This window comes from Euwallacea fornicatus, chromosome 36, assembly GCF_040115645.1.
Source record: "Euwallacea fornicatus isolate EFF26 chromosome 36, ASM4011564v1, whole genome shotgun sequence".
Taxonomy (NCBI): domain Eukaryota; kingdom Metazoa; phylum Arthropoda; class Insecta; order Coleoptera; family Curculionidae; genus Euwallacea; species Euwallacea fornicatus.
Window position 1 is genome coordinate 817,791 of NC_089576.1, and position 23,875 is coordinate 841,665.

At 40.5% G+C, this 23,875-nt stretch overlaps 2 protein-coding genes across 2 annotated transcripts; one reads left to right on the forward strand and one right to left on the reverse strand.

The window, feature by feature from the left end:
* Nucleotides 1–19,178: 19,178 nt before the first annotated feature.
* LOC136348952 (opsin, ultraviolet-sensitive-like) lies at nt 19,179–21,543 on the reverse strand. Its single transcript, XM_066300153.1, has 4 exons — nt 20,471–21,543; nt 20,289–20,419; nt 20,098–20,237; nt 19,179–20,036 (listed from the first exon to the last, which is right to left on the reverse strand). The coding sequence occupies exons 1-4, from the start codon at nt 20,698–20,700 to the stop codon at nt 19,179–19,181; spliced, it is 1,359 nt and encodes a 452-aa protein (XP_066156250.1). The 5' UTR covers nt 20,701–21,543.
* An 86-nt stretch (nt 21,544–21,629) lies between these two features.
* Nucleotides 21,630–23,242, forward strand: LOC136349124 (turripeptide Lol9.1-like). The gene is made up of 3 exons (XM_066300466.1): nt 21,630–21,788; nt 22,265–22,453; nt 22,836–23,242. Exons 1-3 carry the CDS (start codon nt 21,755–21,757, stop codon nt 22,892–22,894), a joined length of 282 nt encoding a protein of 93 aa, XP_066156563.1. The 5' UTR covers nt 21,630–21,754; the 3' UTR covers nt 22,895–23,242.
* Nucleotides 23,243–23,875: the final 633 nt, after the last annotated feature.

Here is a 23,875-nt window from a genome sequence, read left to right on the forward strand (position 1 = left end):
ACTGCTACGGCCGTTATTATGACCTTTTTGAAGTGTTTTACGGGGATCGAGATCGTCGCATTCCCCATAGATCGTTTCAGTGCAAGTTAGTTCGGGTTAGTCGTCGGTGAAATTAGGGGTAGCTGGTCGTAAACGGGCAAAACGACGTTGAAACCTGAGCGTGTGCAAAAATATCACGTTATTTGCCCGTTCAGTGTCAAAATGGACTAGTTCTTCGTTAGATGTGCTAACAGAAAAATTAAGGCCGTATCGCACTGTAGCAACATTCACCCTCCACTCAAGCGAAGCTTTAAATTGAACGCAGTCGCTGACCAAAGTCCCGGTGCAGCATGTTATTTCGTTAAAATGTTTTAATATCTTCTTTATGCAATAACGAAATTTAATTTTATTGTACGGAAATGTATATTTTGTTCTACGTGCTGCCAGTTATAATAACAATTTGCATAAAAAAATTTAACTCACCGGATAAAAAATATAATTTGTTTTTCTACCAATGGGCTACATCCACAAGAGTCTTGGTGCAGGACACGTGTTTTCAATGTAAACGTTTACAAAAATCATAAACGCACTGTTTTAACGATTGTTCATCACGTTTCTATGACAACGCAAAAAATAAACAAGCTCCGGGACAGTTGTTTATTTCTTGTTTTTTAATCGTTTTAAACGTGGCCAAAACGGAGTCAAAAATTTTTGTCGTGAAGGGAAACAAGACAAATTTTAAAAGAAATTAAGAAAAATCCTAAAAAAAGCGCTTCAATACTGGCTTCAGAAGTTAGGCAGTACCTCAGAAGTACTTTCCACGAGGAAACAACTCGAATGAAACCTCGCAGAGGAGGACATAACGGCTGCGGTGCAAGAGAGAAACCTTATGCAAGCCCGGTAAATAGAGCGAAGCGTCCTGACTTTTCCGGACAACGTCGAGGGATGAAACCTAAATTTTGGGAAAATGTTATTTGGTCAAACGAGGGTAAATTCGATATTTCTGGACCGGACGGACGAGGACAAGTGCGGAGGAAGACAGGAGAAGCGCCAAATCCGAGAAACACAATTCCAACCGTCAAACATGGCGGAGGCGGAATAATGCCCTGGAGTTGCATGGCGCATCTGGTGTAGGAAATTTAGTGATAATTTATGAAATCATGAATCACCAAGTGTACCTTAATATCTTTAAGGAAAATTTAAAAAGCAAAGTGTAGAAAAATTGGGGTTGGCACGCCAACTATTACTTTCACCAAGATAATGATCCTAGGCATAAATCTTACGTAGTGCGCCAGTGGCTGATACACAATACACCACATTTATTAGAAACGTCCCCCCCCCAAAGTCCCGGTCTTAATCCCGTAGAGCATCTATGGGATCGTTTGGAAAAAGAGATTCGGAAAAACGTGACGTATAATAAGAGTGATTTAAAAAGGGTTGTTTTAGAAGAATGTGACGTCACAAGTGACGTCACAAAAAAAGTTAGTTCGGTCGGTGCCAAATCGTTTATTAAAAGTCCTGAGACAAATAGGGTGCCCTACCCGGCATTGATTGACTTCATTTTTTGAAAACATAGTTCTTTTGCTATCTGTATGAACACCCTCGTGGAATTTGTTCTTAATTAGAATCAATTAATGTGCGTTTTTCTATAAGCGTGGTTTAAGTTTTGGAAATGATTTGCATAACACCATTAGTATGTACACACACTGGGACACATACAGTATCGGACAAAATTAGAGCAACTTAAAAATTATTTGAATGAATATTATATTTAGAACAATTTTTTGCTTATGACCATTAATATTTAGTCCAATACCCCTTCTTGTTTCGAAGAACCAGCTCACACCTTTCTGGCATTGAAGGAATTAAATTTGAAATGACGTCAGGATCAATAGACTTCCAGGCGTTCTCTATTTCTTCAAACAAATTATCCCGATTGGTGATATTTTTTCCTCGTATTTTGTTATCTGCGATCTCCCAAAAGTTCTCGATGGGATTTAAGTCCGGAGAGTGGGCTGGCCATTTCATTGCCCCGACTTTCCTCTCCACGAACCAAGCTTTTACTATTTTCGCAGCATGCTTAGGATCGTCGTCGTGCTGGTAGAGGGCATTCCCCATCCGGCATATGGATACGTGACATTCTCTAGTACATAATGATGCTTAAACCTATCCATTTTGTCCTTAATCCTATGAAGTGGACCAGTTCCGTAAGCAGAGAAACAACCCCGAACCATAACATTTCCTCCTCCGCGTTTAATGGTAGTTTTTACGTACTTTGGATTAAGTCTTTGGCCATTTAGGCGTCGCACCCATTGAGCTCCTTCACTTCCATAGATGCGAAACTGGGATTCGTCGGAAATTAGTACTTTCTTCCACTGTTGAGGAGGCCAATCTCGGTGGTAGGTGGCGAACAACATCCTGGCCTCTCTATTTTCTAGTGAAAGATGTGGTTTTTTGGCAGGTTTCCTTCCTTTCAAGCCACGTTCTGTCAATCGATGTTGAACTGTTCTGGAAGAAACACTAACTTCTCCTGCTTGTGCACTAACCTGGCGAGCTGACATTTCAGGATTTTCTTTACTTAGCCTCATAAGACGCCTGTCTAACTTCTCTGCCGTTTTTCCTTGCCGACCACCTCGTTTTAAATTCGTTACGTCACCACGGTCAGTGAATCTCCTGATAGTTTTCGATAGAACATCTTTTTTCATGCCAAAAACTTCCGATGTAAGTTTTGGCGATTTCCCACTCTTATGTTCACTAATAATTTTTTGTTTTAGATCGACTGGATAGTGAACACCACGAGGCATAGTCGTAGATGTTCGTTGTTTAAAAGACCACGGGAAAGTCAGAAATACAAAATGTTTAAACATTGGTTGCTCTCATTTTGTCGCAAGGAATTTTAGATCAAAACAATTTTTTTATTTTTTTATTCCCAATAACAATTTAAACTGTTTATAGCAAATTTATTTCACACTCACTACCTTAAGCCGAATATTTATGATAAAATATTTCATGACTTTTTAGACAACTTAAATTTTGAGGAACATTTCAAAAGTTGCTCTAATTTTGTCCCACACTGTACATTTAGTTAAAATTATATATTGTTGTTATTTCACGAAAATATTCAAGACTTTTACAGCTGACAGTGCGGCGTATCGGTACTTTTGTGGGCGACTGTATATGAAAAATTAATACAGTCACCATACTGACACTGAGGTGAACTTAAGTCACGTGCCTAAGTACTCCCTCGGTGGAGCTTCATTCACTTAAGCGTGAGTGTGAGTATTGTCCGACCGATAGTGCGAAATAGTTATGTTATTATTAAAAAATATACACATTACAAAAATAATTACAGGGGGTTGCTTCCTTAATGGACTGTTCGTATTACTGTGAAAACATAATTAGAGTATCACGCATAGCGAACTTTTACCGACAAATGAGGTACGTAAGAGACAGTTTTGACACGTATATTGTCCACGTGGAACGAGTCAATGGCAGCCTTTGTAATTACGCATGCGGACCTAATTGATAGTACCCAGCGGAACCACCAATTCTTCGTAAATAATTTAGAATGGGCATTTATGGCTTACGAAGTTTTTCCCCACAAATGAAGCACCAATCTATTCTCATTCGAACTTAAAAATTGAGTCTCAGTTGACGTCATTCGACACAGGTTCTTTCAGGGTGATCCGTATGCCACGGCTAACGCTTTCGCCGTTTTGGCCTATTTGCTGTTCTAGCTAAAGCTGTCGCGTTATAGAGCATATTGTGAATGAAGTATCTAACGTTTGTGTATTCGTACCAATGACCTAAGAAATCTTCACGAACCAAGCAATTGCTTAAATTCCATTAAGCGCGAAGCAATTTTCTGACCGGAGGGTCTCCATGTCCTTGTGTCGTCATTTTGAAGATTCGTCACGTATTGACGTATACGAGACGTGAAGGATCCCGGCAACGTGACTTCGTCCGATGGTGCAGACGTTGATTTGTCAAAAACAGGAATCTTAAAACGATGTTACATCTAGTTCTTCTAGGCCGTTACTTTGTCGCAATTCCCATTTCCTCTTAATTCGAAACCTGTGCAAATGCTGCTATCAATTGTCAGAATCGTCAAATTCCTGACTGTATAACTCGAACTGACTTTAAGACCCAAATGGTCAGCCCCGTTGGCCACAGTGGTGTTCAAGGTTATCAGCATGGTTTCATCGAATTCTCAGCAATCCCACGAAAAAATGTATAATTTTTTCCTGTAAGGGTGCGGCAATGCGGCTTTACGGTACGTGTTTTCGAGCTGAAAATGACGCTTTACCGCACGCGTGCGGTAAAAATGTTTACGCCACGTTATGCATATACAATGGTTTCTTAACGCGGAAGTTTTTCGCCGTTGATCCTTTTATCGTTTCGGAATTCCGTCACTGTTCTTTTCTTGGACACAAACACATTGTGTAACTTTCAAATTAGACAAATAACGACATAAAAAAAACGATCAGACACGTCGATTTTTGATTTAAAGGGGCCCAGCACACGCTCAATTTTATCTCGATACTATCGTACACTGTCTTGAGTCGAGGTATGTCCTGATATCTGCATTTCATCCACACGTTCCTTCTGCGCACCAAAAGCCCTCATACTTCCGTTTAACCTTCAAACTTTGGAATTGCGCATACAGGTATCACGATACAAATAGAGCGTGTGTAGAGCATTTCAGGGAGAAGGAGCTTTCTGTCAAATTTAATGTTTTCGGGGTGCCACCACAGAAGGGAGTTAACCCTACTGCGAACCCCCTTGAAAAGTTAAATGGGAAGATGACGCATGCAACGCCTTAAAGTAAAGATTTTCGTACGCTCTAAACGAACTTTGAAAACGAATTTTAGTCACTACGCCACTCCACATTTGGCCACCGCGAAATGCAGAATTTATCACGTTATTCTTTAAAAACCATATGAGCCAGTGGCGGGGGAAACGAAGGGCAAGTTGGCAAAGAAAGTGGATGCTAAAACTACTTTCGGATCCGTTTCCAAATAGAATGCATCCGTAAAAGTTACAATTTAGGATTTCGCATTATTTTCCAGGGATCTGGCACTGATGCTGTACAAAATTACAACTTTTGAAGGGCGATCCCCAAGGAGGTTTTAATACTAACGGGCCGCATTCACGGTGGATATTGATCCTGTGCCTACCCAGCCGCCGAGCAGGTTGAGTCCTTTACGGCAGTTATCCTGTATTTATATTATTGAGCATCGGCATTAGACATGTGTGCAGCATCGGTTGTGGACGCGCCTTTGGACCGCACGGCCATCCGAAAACTCTTAGCTAAGTAATGATTCAAGTACTAATTTTAAGCCATACTTGTCGACGGTCCGCGTTCTTGTGAATAATGTCTCTATTGTTCACGTCGACATGGCAACAAAGGCGAATTTGATTGTTCTGTGTGGTATCTGTCATTTCCCTAATATATGAGGTAGCTCCGATAAGCCCTAGCAAACGCATGATTCATTCCTCGCTATCCTTCTGGAGAAGTCGAAGTGAAATGCGTACAGTTACCGAACTCTGGTTGCGTAAATATCACTGACAGTTTGAGTAACAATGACAGTTTGAGTAACAATGACAGTGACACGTATTTGAAATATAAAACTAGACAGTTGTCAAGATCGCCATATAGTCTTTCGTAGTAGACGTGCGTCGTTTGGAAACAGTCTAAGAAATTTATTTCACGGAGGCGTGTGGCATAAAGTCTCTTTAAGCCCTCGCGCAAGAGGCTACTGTCTACCGGTCCGAACACTGCAAGAGCTGATTGATCAAAATTTGAAAAGACGATTAAGGCCCGTGGACGATGATATATAAAAGCCTGCGACTTGACGCCTCATCCAAGTTCGGAGAGCAATTAACTCAACCCAAAAACCGGTTCTGACCCTATTAAGTTTCGTCAATTCAGCTTATCTCGAAACAACGCATGCAGAAATCGACCTGCAAGAAAAGTGCTGCCAGCGCCACCTTCTTTTTCCAGCATCTAGACTTTACCTTCGAATGTTGGATACAGCAGATGGCGCTTTCAGGACTCTTCCCTGTAGGCCCAACATCTATGCCTTTGATACTGCCGATTTCTGTGCCTGCGTCCGATCGACTGAAACTCGATTTTTCAATAAAATGATACTTTATAGTGAGTGTACTACAAATTATCGCCTTGACTCCGTTCTGTTTGTTTTCTCTCCTTTATTTTAAAGCTCTGCGAATTAAAAATTCCGATACCGCTTCCAAGCTGCGCCACTAATGGTTTCCGACACGAAATAAGTATTCGTTAGACAATGACGGCGACAGCCTTGTTATTCGTCTAGATATGAATGGGAAAAAATGAGGTATGTACTACGTAAACGAGCGCACGTTCCCGCTTTGGCCAGTGGGTTCTGCTTGCACCAGCCCACTGGCTAAAAATATCTCGTAGGCCTTCAAATTAAATTTAAGTGCATCGTATCATCCATTTTGTTTGATGCACGACACTACACGTACTTGAATTCCAATTATTACAAAACAAAACTATTGCTGCCAGTGGCGGTGCGAGCGAACGCGACTTTCACTCTTTTATTTATTTCGCCATAATTTTTATTATTACCGTTACACAATGCTTTCACCGGTACTTTTCAATGTAAAGGTCAGAGATTCAGCTTTAGGTCAAATATTGCGCAATATATCACGTTAACAAAAAAACGTCCAGGGCAATATATATTAGGTTAGAAAATCGACGAATCACACGTCATTTGTCAGATCTGTCTGCCGTGATTGTCAATCACACATACAAGGGAAGACGTTTAGTTCTCTGAGTGCAACATTTTTTTGCCTTTCACGTCATCCATCCTCAAATCACTCACTATAATTTACTGTCTTATGTGTTTGGCCTTCTTCATCAGCTCTCTCCCAGAACAATTTTCTACAGCATGAGGTTTAAATTTAAAATCGCATACACAGCTCATTATTGTTCTAACGAGCAGCGTTCTAGGTTCTAACCTAGTTAGAGGTTAAGCTAAAGTCGAGGTTACGAATAGATTAATATGGCGGCATAGGCAGCGGCTATTTACTGCTTTTTTGAGCAGCCATTTTCATAGACAAAAAACTGTAATGAAGGATTTTTTGAAAGGCAATAGATGGTTGAAAACGGGGCTCAAAAGCGCTACATGATGGGGAATGTGAAGTGAATCTATTATCCCACTCGACCTTCCATAAGTATTCGATTTCAATGAGAACGAACGTTGTGCCTGCTCTCTCACTCCCATAGCAATGACCTGCATCTAGGCCAAATGTTGCAACGCGGACGCCATTATGGAAGATTATATTATTTCTAGTCGTACATAGTCGTGTTGCAGTCCTAGTTATGTGGACTGTTCAATAGACGATTCGTCTTACGAGCCATGATCAATTCTGACTCGATACGTAATACGAGTAGACTTTGATCATATAGTCAACGTAATAATTAAAACGAAACATGTGACCTAAGCCCTTTTAAGTTCTCTGTTCCCCTCAGCAGATGCAAAAAGGATAGACATAATCTAACTCCGCCGCGTTGCCAGTTCCGGCTAAATGTTTTCAGCGAGCTGTAGTCTTCGGCAAAACTGATTGCAATTAAATGTGACTTTTTGAATATCTGCTCGCTCAACATCCTAGAAAAAATGGAAAACTATTGTGGCATTCTACTGAAACGACTTTACTCTTTAAGCACAATATCGCCATTTATTAGTGTCCCAATGACGTCATTACACTGTCGGAAATGCATCGTGCAATGTCGAACGCATGACACATTTGAATCTGAACGGGACGTGGCGACGTCATTTACTCCGATTTCGTCGCCACGGATTAATCTCGTTCTTCTATGGTAAGCTTCTTATCACGACGAAAAAATGGCTTCCCTTAGGAAGATTGAGGCTTGCAAACAATAGGGTGGTCTGCCTAGTTATTACGTCATGCACTCAGGGTCACATCGAGAGCGGTGCTGGACGTCTCGCTGGGGCTGCCGGACCTTCCGATCTGAATCGACAGGGTGGCGATGGCTTCCCACACGAGTGTAATGGATCTCGAAAGAGCGGAGTAAAGAATATCTCATGGGGCAATTTATTGTACCGTTAAATAGTGCCGATTCGATCAGTTTTACAACAAAGAGGCACTAGGCTCACGAAGCCAGTGCGACAATTTAACTAGAAGTATGAGGAAGAATCTCGCAGAGTTTTTGGACCTAACGGTCGGAGAGAGCCTCGGAGACTGATCGCAGAGTTCTCAAGTACCAAAATGAAGCTTAACACTCACAGACGTACTAAAGCTAAAAGGGTGTTATCGGTTAAATCACTATCCACTTTGCCGACATGTAGTGCTTAGATAAATAGCAAGATTGATTTGTTAGTGGGGTATTGCAATTACGCTGATTTAACGAGACTTAATCACGCCCAAACTCCAGTATCGGCAAGGAAAGGCAGCGGAATTTCCATTACGCAACGCAACCCTTACCCGAGGATCACGAGGACGAGAATTTATTTATGTTGTAGTGTATTTATGTTGTAGTATATTTATGTGTAGCGTACTACAAAAAATGGTGACGCACATAGACGTAGCTGTAGCGTACATTCCATGAGCATTAAAGGTCGCAAGCACCAGGTGAATCTGGTCATTTATGGATTGCGACGGGACATTAACGTCGCGCTCCTGGAGGAAGAACGCTCGCATGACTCCAACAGTAGTTTACAGGGACGTCCCAAAAAATGGCGGATCTTCTTTAGTCGCCGTTAACCAACAAACATTTTTGATATATCGACGAACCACGAACGAACGACGTAGAGCGATCTGGAGTCCGACGCAGAGCTGGTCGCCGGAAGGGTGAATTTTTTCCCTTAGGAAACTACACGACGGACTTCAAGGCCGGAATTTTTACGAAATAAAACAAAGAACGCAGCGATAAATTTACGTCCGATTCGACCGTCAAGCGGTCCTACGAGCTGTCCACAGGAGCAAGATGAGTTCAGAGCTCGTCGACGTTCTTCAGGAACGGTCAACTGACCTCAAAGAAAACATTAATCATTTTGTACGGACTTGTACTGACGCAGTCATCAACGCACTTGGTTCAAACGTACGCACGTGACAAAAAACAAAAAAAAAAACATTGAGGTCACGCATGTGCCAACAAGTGCTTATAAGGAACACGGAAAAAAGCACTTTTTCCCTTTCCGACAATTCAATTTATTTTATTAGAATTTTACGATTGTTATTCCAGTCAGGCTAACCTTTGCCTGAACCTTGAATCTAACGCAGTGCATTAAAATGTGGGCGTTAATAGTCAATAATAACTCAGCGACCGTGCAAGATCGTGCATTCTTTGTCAATGAAACAGATATTGTTTAGTTCATTATTATTATTTGCGATGAAGAACTTCCTCGTTTTACTTCTTATTGGGCTGCGCAATACGCATAACGCAACAATTCCGTACACGACCTGATCTTAATGTGCTTTTGCGCGGAGAAAAGTCAAGTTTTGGACATTGCCCGGTATTAAAAAATAACGCTGAAAACGCACGGCCGCGGTAGAGGACGTACATTGACCCCTCGTTGCACTGCATCGGGACGGTTCACCGGAGGAGCTCAAGTGTAAAATGATGACGTAACGCAAATACGGGGGGTGCAAAAAATATACTCTTAGAATATCATCGCGCGTGCTCGCGATCATTCAGAATAAGTAATTAAAAAAAAAAATGTTTCGCCAGGACTTTTTTTCTCTTTTTCCTTCGCATTGTCATCCGCACGTTCGAAGTCGGATTTGGGACACCCGATAACTACACGAAAAATACCCGTTATCCAAAATGAATGAAATAACCTTATAAAGTTCTACAATAAATTACCGCTAGTGAAAGTCGTATTACGGCGACCAGATGGAACAACCATGAGAAAGTGCTCGAGTCATTCGTTATCCAATGGCGACGGCCGCCATTTCGTCTGCCCACCATTAGAAGAACTAGTGAAAGCATAGCGGTTCTAATACCGAACGTTGCCCTCGCGAATTTCCGTTTTTAATACTAAAATTGACACTTCGGTAAACAAATGAGAACCGTTTATTGTTCCAGAGCCCCTTTTTTGTCCGTACCCAAATGGTATTTTGAGACTCGTTTTTTCTCACTTCTTTATTCCTTAGTTCATTGCAAGATTTTTGTATACAATATAGGTATAAAGTTATGTGCAGGGTGTTTTCTCATTTTGGCGAGGGGTTATGGGGGTAAATTTAAATAAATTAACATGATATAAGGTAAGTAGAATACCCTGTGTATTATATGCTGAATTCGTTTCCCCAATTAAATTATATTTAGCATAAATAATATTCCAATAGCAATTTTTCACGGTTTACTTTCGCATCGTTTTGGTAAATTTCCTTTTTTCCATCGTCCAAAAGTCGACATTTTCAAATGGAACGCCCTGCACATGCCCAGTTTTTCATAAACATGAATTCGATTGAACGATTGTTAGTAAAAATATCCAAAGCTTTCCTCTCGTCATTTTGAAAATTCAAATTATCACCGATTCGTTTCTTTTATAGTGATCGAACCTATGGGCAGCGATCACATCCCGAATTTCGCTTCGCCCGTGGTTTGTTCTGGTGTTGACTAATGTAAATGTTTCCCTTCGCTCCCCCAACCGAAAGCCTGGTTCAAAGTCTATCGGTCACAACAATCTAATATCATTTTTATGGCAGTTCATTACCTTCTGACATTATTAAACCGAGGGAAAAGATTTACAGGCAGTTTAAAAAGTGCAGCTTTTCGAAGCGTCGAAATGTGATTTGTAAATTTGTGACGTTTGATTCGTCATAACAATTAACCCCGACTTTATCCCACCCTGTACATGGGATGGCAGTACCTTCTGCGTCCCCCTTCAGAGAACTAGAGCAATGGCATTTGTTGAATATCCCCTGTAAAGAGGACAATAAAAAAATTCGAAACTAAACAGTTAACAGAGTTTAACGAACCTTTTCGGGACTTAATCAGTCCACAAAAATGTACCATGGATCAATGAATACGTTAGCATATTATCAAAAACAGATTTGGAATATTTTAGCACACATTTTGATGGTGACGAAAATTACCTCAACTATTGATTGCCCCTAGCGGTAAGCTACTGAGGTCTGAGATGACAAATTACATTCTTGAGGTATCAAATAAATAGATTGACCCCCGTATATAAACCGTTTTGCGATTTTTCCGGCCGAAAAGTAGGCTGAGCCCGGGCCGGGAATTTAAGAAGGGCCAACCAAACAAAACACAATCGACAAGGTCAATGACACCGCCGATAACGCGATCCACATGTGCCGCGTCTCTATTGCTGTCTCTGTCGGACGCATGGATCCAGAGTGCGTGCGTCCGGTCAAACAGCCGACTATCGGTTATTAACTTTTTCTCTCGGCGCGAATCCGACCGTTGACGTTTTGGCTTATTTTCGGGAATATGAAATTTGCTGAATGGAAAGATTTTATAATTGGACGTTGCGAGTATAAATAACTGAGATTTATTAGGATAGAAAAGCACGACCCATCGCAAGGTACTCGAGAATGTAATGGAAAGGAAGCGTGAACAAGCAAAGGCCGTCGGTAGTGGCCTTTTTGCTGATGTTCGTCCATCAGCTGAACAAGAAACGAAAGTTATTTGGCAGCTTCGAAATCGAAAAAGGAAGAAATGTATATACGAAAGGTCATAGATTAAGCATTCATAACCCATCCAATACCCTAGCGAGCGAGAGAGAGATTATCACCGAGAATTGATTGAGATTGATTGAGACACGACACCTGACACTGACACGAAGACAATTGATAGAGATATCTTCTCACTATCCTGCCGCGGCCAGTCATAAACGTTATTAAGAAATTACCATATCGACAGAGATTCTTTAACGAATGGTATTATTTCTTCCATTTTAACTTCGTAAAACATCTAGATTACGGTACTTTTAAACTTACAGAAAATGCCGCCATTTCCTTCTTTTCTTCGTCCATTCTTCCGAATAGGGCAGATTCTCATTTTAACACCGAATTCGGCTGGACAAAATCTTTCAGGGGCATAACTTTGGAACAGTATCAAGTCAAAGCGAAAAGGAACTCTCAAAGGGCTAAATTCGCGTCCATTTATTTTGGTAACCCAACGGGTTTTAAATCTACCAACCCGATGACTTTTACAGCGCTCGATAATTCACCTTCATAAAGTGCTGTTCCGTGAAAATGGTGGAGATCGCTTGAGGGATTCCCAGGTGACACAAATCGTTTACTTTTTATTCGTCATCTGCAAAATTAACTCTTTGCCCTTAAAACTAACCCTGGAAACGATTATTTCATGGAAGAAGGTGGAGGGATGCAGACTTTTTCTAGGGATTTTAGGCTCTCGCCTCCTATTTTCTTCCTTATTGTCTAGTGATTAGAAGGGCCTGAATTTATTTCAATGCTCTAATTTTTCGCTTTTTATCTCAGATAAAAAAAAAAAGTTGAAGTCTCCTTTAAAACCTCCTGAATTATTCAGGGCGTTTCCACTTCACCGAAAGTGTTTCATTTCGTTCTTGAAGTCCAAATTATTAAAAATCTTTAATATGTCTCCGTTTCTCAGCCGCCCGTATGGTTCTTGATGGCTGGGGACCCATTTTGAATTTAAAGGAAATGTACAGCCTTTCATCATGGTTCGTTCACAAAAATCCATATTGTACTGCGCTCCACGTATCCTAGCTTAAACTTCTTCTGCTATATTGTTAAAATTTCGTGCAAGAAAAGTCCAATTTAACATACCCCCCTCCCCCCTAAAATATCCATCAAGACGTGAACTTTTCCGATTCAGAGGAAATACTGCATTGCATTTGATTAAGGGGCATATCTATTGCAGTTCCCAATACTCCACCAGTCAACCTCGAATTTGGGACACATCGTACAGGGTGTCTCACATAAACTTACCTATAGACTTTAATAAAATTGGTGGGAAAATTGCCGGTCAACAGTATCTTTTCTTGTGTCCACTGAGTCGGTCGATTTCTAGCAGAGGCAAGATGAGCATTTTTCTGCGCTTTATTAAAGGAAACGTCGAGCTTTAAATCGGCCCTTTATACCGATTGTACCCGTATCTGTATGTGGTTTTAGCGTATCACTGGATTTCGTTGTTTACGGATGCATTTTCCGAGGCTCTTAATAACCAGGTTAGGTGACTTACACGCTTTGGTATTAGTGCTGAAGAATCAATTTTTAAGCGACTTTAATATGGCACTTCTACGAGCATTTTCCCCAATATGGAAACACTGAAGTGACATCAGATACCTTCCGGATAAAGTTGCTAGGATTTTGATTTATTAGCTCTTAACAATACAACTTCTTGCGTGTGCTAACTACTTTTTTAATTCTACCTCTACTAAGCTTTTTATTTCTATTTTATTACTGTAAATTTCCACGAAATTACCTTAATATTTATTGGCGGCAGCCCAGCAGCCTCAAATTTCCCGTTCCACGTCCTCATCTTTACTCAAACTCACTATTGCTCACTATCAGATATCACAACCTTTTTTGAAACTGACGAACTTCGGTCTATAAGAGGAAAGCATCAGTGACCGTTTACAATCGTTTTCACGTCCACTACACCGCATATCGATTTCAGCGGCTTTTTCAAAGTTCAGCGAAAACCCTTCTTCTTTCCAGTTCGGGGGGCCTTTTTCCAACCCCATCCAACAAAAAGCCGAAATTAGGTCAACAGCACCATCCACCATCAACCTCGCACGTATATTCCCCGTGGAGACAATTACTTTGTTTCATGTTACACGATGCATGCGTACTCGTTTCGGCTTTTTCTATTGGGAGTAAACTAGAAGGGTCCTCGTTAAAAACCAGTTCTGGACCCTGTATTATTATCTAATAGGGCGGTGCTGGTTTTTCCAAGATTTACCCTCATTTCAATCAGCCATAACTGACAATTTCTGCATGGGAAATTGAGAATTGTTTCGCAGTACCGCCCCCCATGAGAAAACAGCTTTTACGAGAGTGTCACCACGGAACAACGTTTTATTGTGACTTTTAACCACATAAATCATGAGTTACGTGGTTTAGTAATCCACAAAAATTTTCAAGTTCATTACGAGCTCGCAGTAGCGGGACAAAAGCACTTATCGTTTGGCATTAAGTAAATGTTCCAGATAGTACTTGATATGCACATTACGTATAAAAATAATCAGAGTCAATGACCTTCTCTCTCTCGAAAGAAAAATAAGATAATTCCGTTCATTTTGAGATCGTCAAAATAACGCGTCTGCGCCTAAAAATTTGATGAATTTTATCAGTTTCTTTACGACACACGTTTTCCTTTGTTTAAATATTTTATTCGAGCCAAATGATCTCTCCTATATTCGGCATTAAAATTAAACGCTTTCGATATTCAATTTTTAACCCCAAATCAGGCACAAACCATTAAAATGTGAAAAAGGAATCTATTAGTGAACTCGTCAGTAAAAATTTTTTGAGAGTAACCCGATGACTTGAAAACCCAATCAGTAGAGACAGAGATATTTTAGATTTTTCGGAATTGTTGCCTACCTTTGCTATCTGAAACCAGCGCCCCCTGTGCCGATATCGCTCTCTCGATTCAGAACGGAAAAATCAAATTTATCTAGCGTCCCGATTCATTAAAAAATTCAATTGCTGTGAAAAGTAGATTTCCTGGCCCTAACCGAGTGAGATCAGAAATTGTTGAATTTTCATAACCTCGTTCACTGTCATATTTAGCTGTCGTTGTCATGAAAGCGCCTCAAAACCTGAATAAACCGAGGAAGTAACAAATCATAACCTCAAATTGCTACACATTATAGACGTGTCGAACTTGCTGTCAGAATTACCCGCTGTGAGCTTCGGATTTTACCCACCAGAAACCGCATTTTTAGGATTTTCAATTGAACCAATGAAATACGCCCATGGGCTGCTGTTTATCTAATTCTCCTGGAATCAGTTGACGTGAAGTTGTCCGGCAGTAGTGTGATTATAGTATTTACAGAGAAGCTATACTCGTAATTTGTTTATGTTTTTAATCGTCCACAAGGGTTTCTTCGAGGGGTACTGGACGGAAAAGTCAATATTAAACTACGGGGAGTGAAAGAAGAGGTTGTGCTTTTTTGATTAGTACATGGGGCCGCGGTGGGAATTAAGCCCTGACATAAACAATGACATCGTTGTATTTCTCAATTATTTTGCGACGTTGCCAAAGCTTGCTTCCGCAGTGTTATAAGAACACACGAAAAATTTTGGAATATTGTCATGCAATCCAACAGTGGACGGTCTATTTTTCCACGAACCATCGCTGGAATTTGCCCTGATAGGCGGATCCCCACGGGAGGCTCCTCTTGGTTACGAAGCGCGAGAGAAAATTATCTGGAACTTGAGGGTCATTAAGGTGTTGACAACCTCTTGTTTTCGAATGCATTAAACTGCATATATTCAAATCATGCATCCGCAAGTGAATACCTCGTCTTTTATTAATTGAAAGTCATTATATTTAAATTATTTTGGAGCTCATATCGAGGCTCATGTACAATCACGAATCTCGGCAAAATTCTCGATTGAAAATGGTCTTGAAAATATCTCGAGATGGGGAATCTCACGGGTTCCCCGTTTTTACTATGATAATATTACATTCGGCAAAGATCTTTTTGATCTTAGGATTTCGGTAGCTTTGTGTCCTCTTGATTTGGTGCATGTCAGTATTGAGAAGAGTCCACTTAAAGTGATAACCCACGATTTAAACAGGACACGTGGAGTAAATGGAGAGAAAAGTGTCCCTGATGAAAACAGGAGTTTCACGTCGAAACTACTCTTGCAGATTGAGGAGTACTAGAAATCAACATATTTTCCTCCCCTCGTTTATTGTACCGTAGAGACAATGGGGAAACTAGCAGTACAAGCCCTAGATTTTACCTCTTCCTGTAGGTTTCCGAGAGGATTGAGTTCCGAAAGCTACGCCAGCTACTCTGGAACCTGGATCATTTTTTCGTAAAAGCACTCCTGAAGAAGCCAAAATTGGTGTTTTGGATCATTGTCCGGCTCAGTAGCGGCATCTCTCGCATAGCACAGGGCCACGTACCATCTTGGAGTGTATTTCTGTATAACAGTCGATCTATGTTCTCGTTCATGAAGTGCAAGAGATATGCCTTGATCCACGGAAAATAGTCCCAAATAATAGGCTGTCCTATCCGTAGTTCACTGATGAGCGACACGTCTCACTTAATCGAAATCGAAGATTTTATATCGAAATTGGTCACTAAATAATATTTTTTCCAATTTTTAACAGCTTAAATGCTTGAAGATGGACCTCCTTATCAAAAGTTCTAGAAAACCTTCGCGAGGCAGACATCCACGAATCTCTTTGAGGTATTCTTCCTTTTAACTCTTCTTAAATGCAAAATGCAGTTTTGCGATGTCTTGTTGATTTCAGCACAATTTTCACTCGTGGGCAAAATGAATTACCTGGAATTGGCAGTCATGCGTTTTCCTTCCATAGAGACTTTCACAACCAGGTTTTTTCGGTTTTGCTCTTTGAATGCTTAAAAACTTTCTTACACCGTAAAAGTTGCTTAACTTTTGTCCGATATATCATACATTTGTTGTAACCCCCAGTATAAGAAGGACGATGTAGTCTCTCATATAATATGTATAAGATTCAAACTATTATCGTGTTTTTAAGTTCGACATTAAGTTAGTTTCTATGGAAACCAAGCGTATGACTAATGCTCCGGCCCTATTTCAACATTCCTAAACTTACAGTTAACGTTGACGGGGCACCAATTATTTGGCCCTAAATGAAAAAATTCGATGAATGTGAACTTTGGGGAAAACTCCTTCCGTCAAGCACGTACCAAAAGGCCTATATTAATGGCCGTCGTTTTCTTTATCTAAATATATGAATTTTCTCCAGTTTTCGTCGCTAGTTTATTATATATTAGCACATTTGTTTATGATCACCCAATATGGGCATTAAAGTTGGTTAACAATGCTTGCAATCATCATGTTATTATAGTCTTAAATCGAAAATACCTTGAAAACCGCCTATACACGTAATGGTTGTAATGACATTTGGGCGGTCAGTGCGCAAACGTAAGCGCCGCCCACCATCACTGACCTACATTACGCGGGGTCAATGGCCTTTCGCTGCCAGCACACGGGCGACATGTATACACTATCCCATTATCACTATACCTTATTATAACCCATCTATGTCCTACTATTAGATTTAAACCACAATGCTATATTATTGGTCGTAGATGGGGTACTTACATTGTTTTCGGAAGGTCAAGGAACTTTATCTGGCCCAGATAATTGTTTGACGAGGTGTTGATAAGTCCGCAGGAGACAGTTTTCCTGATGCCGATGTTCTGAACATCCCAGGAAACAAAAAAGGTCACATCGTGAGTTACGCGTAGAGTGAGCCACGCACTGTGAGATTTATACCGAAAAATGGCATAAAAATGTCCTGCAAGCGGTCAGAGTCAGCGCACCAGCCCGAGTGTCATTATTGTCATTTCGCAATAAACAAACGAAAGTCACTGCCGCCGCCAGTTCACTTTTCTTCTTCGGTTTCACTATTGTTATTATTGTCGAGTGGCCTTTGGCCGCGAACCTAGCGTCTCCTCGACCGTGGGGGTGCGTGCTGAAAGGTGTGTTTTCCGCACTAGTTTGTTATTTTTCCGCAGGATTTTTTTAGGGAGAAAAGGAGGTTTTTACGAAAAACACCGTGCACTGTGTGAAGAGTTGCGAGTACGTAGCTGTGTTCGGCAGCCGGGACTGGGTGCGAGGTGAATGACCTGCGGCTTACGACATCAACGGGAGGTGGTGGGGAACACGAGAATTTCGCTGCCGGCGCGCGGTCGCTCACTTTACGCTACACGTTGCATCTTTCGTTTCCGCTTTCGTAACGGCGATCCCGGAGTCACTCCGGATGGATCACGATACGAGAGATCCCCGAAATCAACCCCCAAGGTAATCCGAAAAAGCTCTACCTTCCATTCTCGAGAGGGCGCACCACCGGCAGAGGTCGCGAGGATCTTTTGCGTTTAAAAAGCGTCGAGGATTGTAACGTCACAAGGGAGACATAACGGATGATCAAGGTACCGTCCGATGACGGATGCATGGAACTGAAGCTGTACACTCGCGGCCCGTGCATCCGTCATCACGCGGTGCGTTGGGCGGAGATAAAATGCAAAATCATCGAGAAGAGACTTAGATACACGCGTGGAATACAATGTAACATGGTACGAGAGCGAAATTAGAAACCTTTGACGGAAGGTACTTAGCGGAACCTTTTCCAGCGGCTTTAACTTGTTTTCCAATGTTTCTGGAACTACTGATACTTTTTCCGTTCTACAACTGAACCGACCCTATATCTCTTATTATAGCCCGATGGGTCGATTTTTTGCTAATGATCGTATTAGAATGTAATGCAATAAAAATTCTGTCCCTGCATTCCTTATATGACGACGGGACACCGCAAATGAAACATTTTTGTCCTTTATTGTCGGTATCGATGTTTTGCGTTATTTGCTCTTCATCGTTTTACGGGCAATTTACGTTAAGTTCAGGCAGTTAGAGTAATTTCTGATTTTCTGTTGTCGGATGACGGACACGCGTAACACAGATTCAACTGAGAGCGGTAGAAAAACTAACTTTTAACGCCGGTAGCTGCGCTACCGTCTGCGGGACTGCCTAACGGCGGTTACCAGACGGACGCGCGGCACAGAGGGGAGGTTTTAGTTCCCAATCTCACATGACCCGGTTGCCAGAACAATAGGCCGGGTACCTACACTACGTATAAGTACGTATATAGAAATTTTTTGAAAAAATAATAACAATAAATAAAATGCTCGTTATTGTCAACACCTCGGCTTCCTTTGAGCAAGAGCTTTTATATATTTGCTAAAGTTAGATGTTGCAAATCTTTTTAAACTTCTCCAGATAGCCGTTATAGAACATCATCAATTGGTAAAATGATTAATAATGGAACGCGCCCGGTGAATGCTTACCATCCCAATCATTGCGCCAAAGCAGTTAACAGGAGGAGCCGCTTGCGTAAAATGAGACATGTTGGGAAAATTGAAAAATTAACACACGCATTATACCTACGAGCGATAAACTTTTATGTGTATATTAAAAGTTAAAGCACACCACAGAAGCTCCCAAAATATCTTTCAATCGGGAGTTTCATGCTCCTCCTCGTCCCTCCTCTGAAAGGCCCTAGAGCTGGCGGGCAGCCGCTTAGTCATCTTCCGAAACTCCGAATTTTTATTGGTGAAACTCGGCCCCAAATACAGCAAGTTCGCCCTGTACTCTTCGCTTCTAAATTTCCTCCCTTGCACTTTGAATTCCTCTACATTACCGCTGTTGAAATTCTCCTTCGACAAATTTTTACCCTCCAATATTTCAAACCGCCTAACAAGCTCAAATTTCAGAATTTCAACCTCAACGCCTTGATCAGGCTTCGTTACGTCTGTACATTTCTGTATTTTTTTCTTACGTCTCGAAACGTGAAAAAGTTTGCGCAGCTGCGTTTTGAACTTCGGTTGGATCATAGCGTAGAAGTAAGGATCCACAGCACTTGCAGTTTTACAGAACAGGGCCGGAACCATGGACACCAGGGGGGTTACTAAGTGTTTCTGACCGGAAACCCCGAGAAACGCTACAACTGCATAAGGACTCCACGAGAAGAACCAGAGGAAAATTACTAATAATACTGTGAGTGCCAGTTTTAGTTCTTGCCTGCGCTGGTGCTCTTCTTTCACAGACCTAATAGAATGTACATCCTTGAAAACTTCCTTATATCTATTCAAGACGATATTTACGATCTTATAGTAACTGAAACCGATGATGATCATTGGCAAAGCAAAGGCTGCTAAGAAGAACACAAATATGTATGATTTAGTAAGGGGGTCTTCGCTCAGATAGGCGAAGCTGCAGCTTATCAGGTAGCCCTCGTACTGGTACTGGTCGAGGCCAATATTCAATAGGGGTGCAGCGGAAAAAACGAGAGCATTGGCCCATGAAAGTACCTGAAAATACATTTAGTGCCTTACCTTCAGCTTTTACCGAACCTTAATATGTGGTGCTTACGATGCAAATGTAAATTTTGGAACTGGAAATTCGTCGAAGTGGGAATCTGATGGCCTCATATCTGTTGTAAGAAATTATTGATAAAGTGCCTATGGAAGCGGTACCGCTCAGGCCTCCAATGAACCCGTAGACGTCGCAGGCTTAAAAATTTGCAAATTTTCACTCGTGGAAAAACTAAAAGTGATGCTCACCGAAATCCCCTAAAATTGGGTTGCTGTGGAAGGCGTTGTAGATGAAAATCGGCATTTTCAGCATCATTAATATGTCACTTATAGCCAGATTGACTATGAGAACATTGGCGCAAGTTCGCAGGTTTTTATATCTAAGTTTTATCAACTATAGCAAATATCGCATTGATCACGCCTGCACTTACCTCAAGAACATGAAAATCACTATTCCGTTTCCGAACACTCCCACGATCATTATTATAGTATACAAAATTCCTAAAATTGTAAAATTTGCTTTTTGAGGTGGCGGGAATTGCAGCCAATGAGGATTAATTTTCGACATGGCCAGATTAATGGAATGTGTTCCTTTAATGTTTTTGCAAGACTCACTACAATTATTGCAAATAGGTTCTTTAACACTTGCAATATTGTTCATCGAGAGTGGTTAAAGTACTGGACCGATAAGACTAAAAACAGTTCTTAATTTTTAAGTAAAATCTAAAGTAAATCCACAATTTCCTTAAAAGGATTCCGCAATAATGGTCTGTTATCAGACCTTTCCCAAAGGGTTTAAATTAAAGTGAAACGTCCGTTGGGAAGTATATGTCATGCATGTTTTTTAATGCGATCAAATTGCCATTAAATCCTTTAAAAAATTTATTAACTATGTTTTCACGGAAAATTAGAATGTAACTGAGCATAAAGTGATTAATTCTTCGCCACCATAGTATCAAGAAACTGTAAATCCCTGGCATAGTAAATACGTATTAAAATGAGCGACTCTGGAAACGATCTCAAATTTTAATTAAATTTGCAATAAACCAACATAGCGTGATTAAACTAAATAACGCTAACTTATCTAAATTAATAACATGCTATGCTGATGGCGTTAAAGAGAATCGATTAAAATGCAAAGCTTGTTCCATTAGGTAATGGGCTAAACAAAGACAAATTTACGTGGACAATTGTCCGTAAAAAAGAGACAAAGACGCATATCAGTTTGTGTTCATATAGGGTTGTTTAAGTTATTAAAACCATAGTTATTTATAAGAGTATTTTGCATGCATGGCATTTCTGAAGCGACCTGTGGCACAAAGTTAATAACAATAATCCGAACTAAGCTGAGCTAATTTGACCCAATCTGATCTAATCAATAACTCTTCCTGTGTTCCGTATCCATGTTTAAATGTGGATACAGAATGTTCTTCTTCCTTCTGCTCGTGCAGCATTGAATTGCTGCAAAAATACACGTAACTGGACCTAATTCGCAAATGATGGCAATAACACAGCCATCATCAGGATTAATAAAAAGAGATAAAATTAGTTCAACACCGGTCAACAACAATAAGCCGGTCGTCCCCCGTGTTCTCCTTGTTAAACCGTAATAACACATACAAGAGGGGGACCTATAAAAAACAACCTCCAGTGTAACAGGTTCATGAAACAGACATCAGTGGTGATAGCTGCTTCTTCGAAACCCCGTGTCCATCATGAAGCTTTACGTGGTTCTTTTAGTCGTTCTTGGTAAGTGAGACTACCGGAGAGTGTTCCCATTGTTACTTTGAAGAACAAGAACGTTTGTATCACATTTTATTAGATTTTGGTACTCATCAGCTCTAATAATCATCTGAATTATCATCGTGGTTAGCACAGCAGGCGCCGGCTTCGCAATACAAAACAATTACCGAACAAAACATGCGATTTTAATGATCTATTTTTAAGCGATTACATATTCCATTCTTTTAGCCATTACATCAACCCAGTGATGTGCTGAAACCAAATTTGCTCGTATCACATGTTTAGACACCAATTTTTCCGATCTAAATCCTTAAACAGTTCTAGGATCCGCTGATCCAGTCATCATCATCTAATTATCCAATAAAATGCTGCAAATTATAATCATTTAAACGTCAATCTGCGACGTAGTTATTCGGGGTATTGCTGGGAGATCCTTTTCTAGGAGACCATAATTGTTCTTCGTTAACTTTTATTCTTTCCAGTGGCTCTATTGGGCCTTGCACACGGAGCACCGTCCAAAGGCTCTACAAAGGCTTCTCTCAAGAAAAAGCAGAGCTGCGTTAAGGACTGCGGAGACACTTATAAACCCATCTGCGCAGGTGACGGTGGCAAAAACATTAGTTTCGGCAGCGAATGCGTTTTGTCCAATTATAATTGCGAAAATCAGAAGGGTACGTTATACCACTTACATAGCACAGCTTCTTTGGGGGGTGGGTATGATATTACAGAGGGTTATTCGTGGCGTGGCGCCATCTAGCTTAACGCTATACGAAGTTAAACGAGATGACTTTGTGAGGAGTTGCTGTAGGCTATCCCATATCGTAAAGGTTGCAAAGCTACATGATTGTTTTTGCAGATCATTTGAATCGTTTTGCATTTCCTACGTCATTTTTAAGGTCTCTATGCAGAACCAACGGAAGTACTGTTGTCAGTCTTAACGCTTGGTTTAACATGGAATGATTTCTAGATAAAGGCTGTTTAAACGTTATTAACGACCGTTTTAATAGATGCATGCTTTCCATTTTGTTTTTTCATAACTTTGCGCTTTTCCAGATTTGAAGTTGGTTTCTCAGGGAGAATGTCCAGGAGGTGGTGGAGTGCGTCTTTCTTAAATTATCTATATTAAGTTTATGAACTATTTCTCGTTCTGTATTTTATAACAAATTTGTACTCTTAATGACATATGTAAGCTTACATTATTATTACACAACGTATCTACCAATTCAGTGACGTCATTGAAAAATAGGAATATTTTGTCTATGTTATGTTAGTTTTTCGGGATTTATTTTCGGATTTTTTGTTGATATAAACACTCCTAATTGGCTCATTAAATATATGTACTAGGTGACCATAACAATTCTACCAAAATGGGCTAGTTCGGAACTACACTAGATTTCTTATTGTCTGTTATGTGTTTCACTAACTCGAAATATACATAGTTACAATTTTTTTGTTTTTAACATATTGTTGTTTATGTAAAAAAGATGTTAAAACCCATCTTTGGCCACACTGAAGACCCCGCAAGGTTGTTGCTTATCGATTTGTAGAGTTATTAATACGAGCAACTAATTTTGGTTTGCGAGATAACCAGCGGCAAACGTGACGTTTATACAGGGTGCCTGGAAATAACGTCAATGTGCGTAGGGGGGTGATTCTGGAAATTCAGATGATAAAAAAAGCCGTTATAAACATAACCAAAAAATTGCTTCTTGAGGGGGCGACAACCCTCCTTAACGTGTTTTTTCGCAACATTTTCGAAATGTTTTACGTTAAAATTATGGAATTTCATGTACTTTAATAAACTGGAATGGGAAAACCTTTTTCGTATTAACAATTGCAGATCTTAGCCAAGGGCGTCACAAACAGGGGCTCTCCTAGGTAAATGTTGCCCTAACTTTTGAGTTTGTGACATTTCTTAATTTTTCAGATAAAATTGCTGAATCGCAAACGCCTGTGAGCACAAAAAGTGCTTGTTTTTCATCTTCTTAGGACGCGCTGATTTCCAGAAAAATTCCTTTTTATAAACCGATGCACGATTACATGAGCATCGAAATGCACGATAATAAACATAGTGAGCATCCTTGTACTAGAAA

Bases quoted from the DNA above. Each gene is read 5' to 3' on its own strand.
- LOC136348952 (XM_066300153.1), bottom strand. From the start codon at position 20,700: ATGAACAATATTGCAAGTGTTAAAGAACCTATTTGCAATAATTGTAGT. The intron at 20,420-20,470 runs GTAAGTGCAGGC...GATAAAACTTAG, and splicing joins GTGATTTTCATGTTCTTGAG to ATATAAAAACCTGCGAACTT. The intron at 20,238-20,288 runs GTGAGCATCACT...CAAATTTTTAAG, and splicing joins CCCAATTTTAGGGGATTTCG to CCTGCGACGTCTACGGGTTC.
- LOC136349124 (XM_066300466.1), top strand. From the start codon at position 21,755: ATGAAGCTTTACGTGGTTCTTTTAGTCGTTCTTG. The intron at 21,789-22,264 runs GTAAGTGAGACT...TATTCTTTCCAG, and splicing joins GGTTCTTTTAGTCGTTCTTG to TGGCTCTATTGGGCCTTGCA. The intron at 22,454-22,835 runs GTACGTTATACC...GCGCTTTTCCAG, and splicing joins TAATTGCGAAAATCAGAAGG to ATTTGAAGTTGGTTTCTCAG.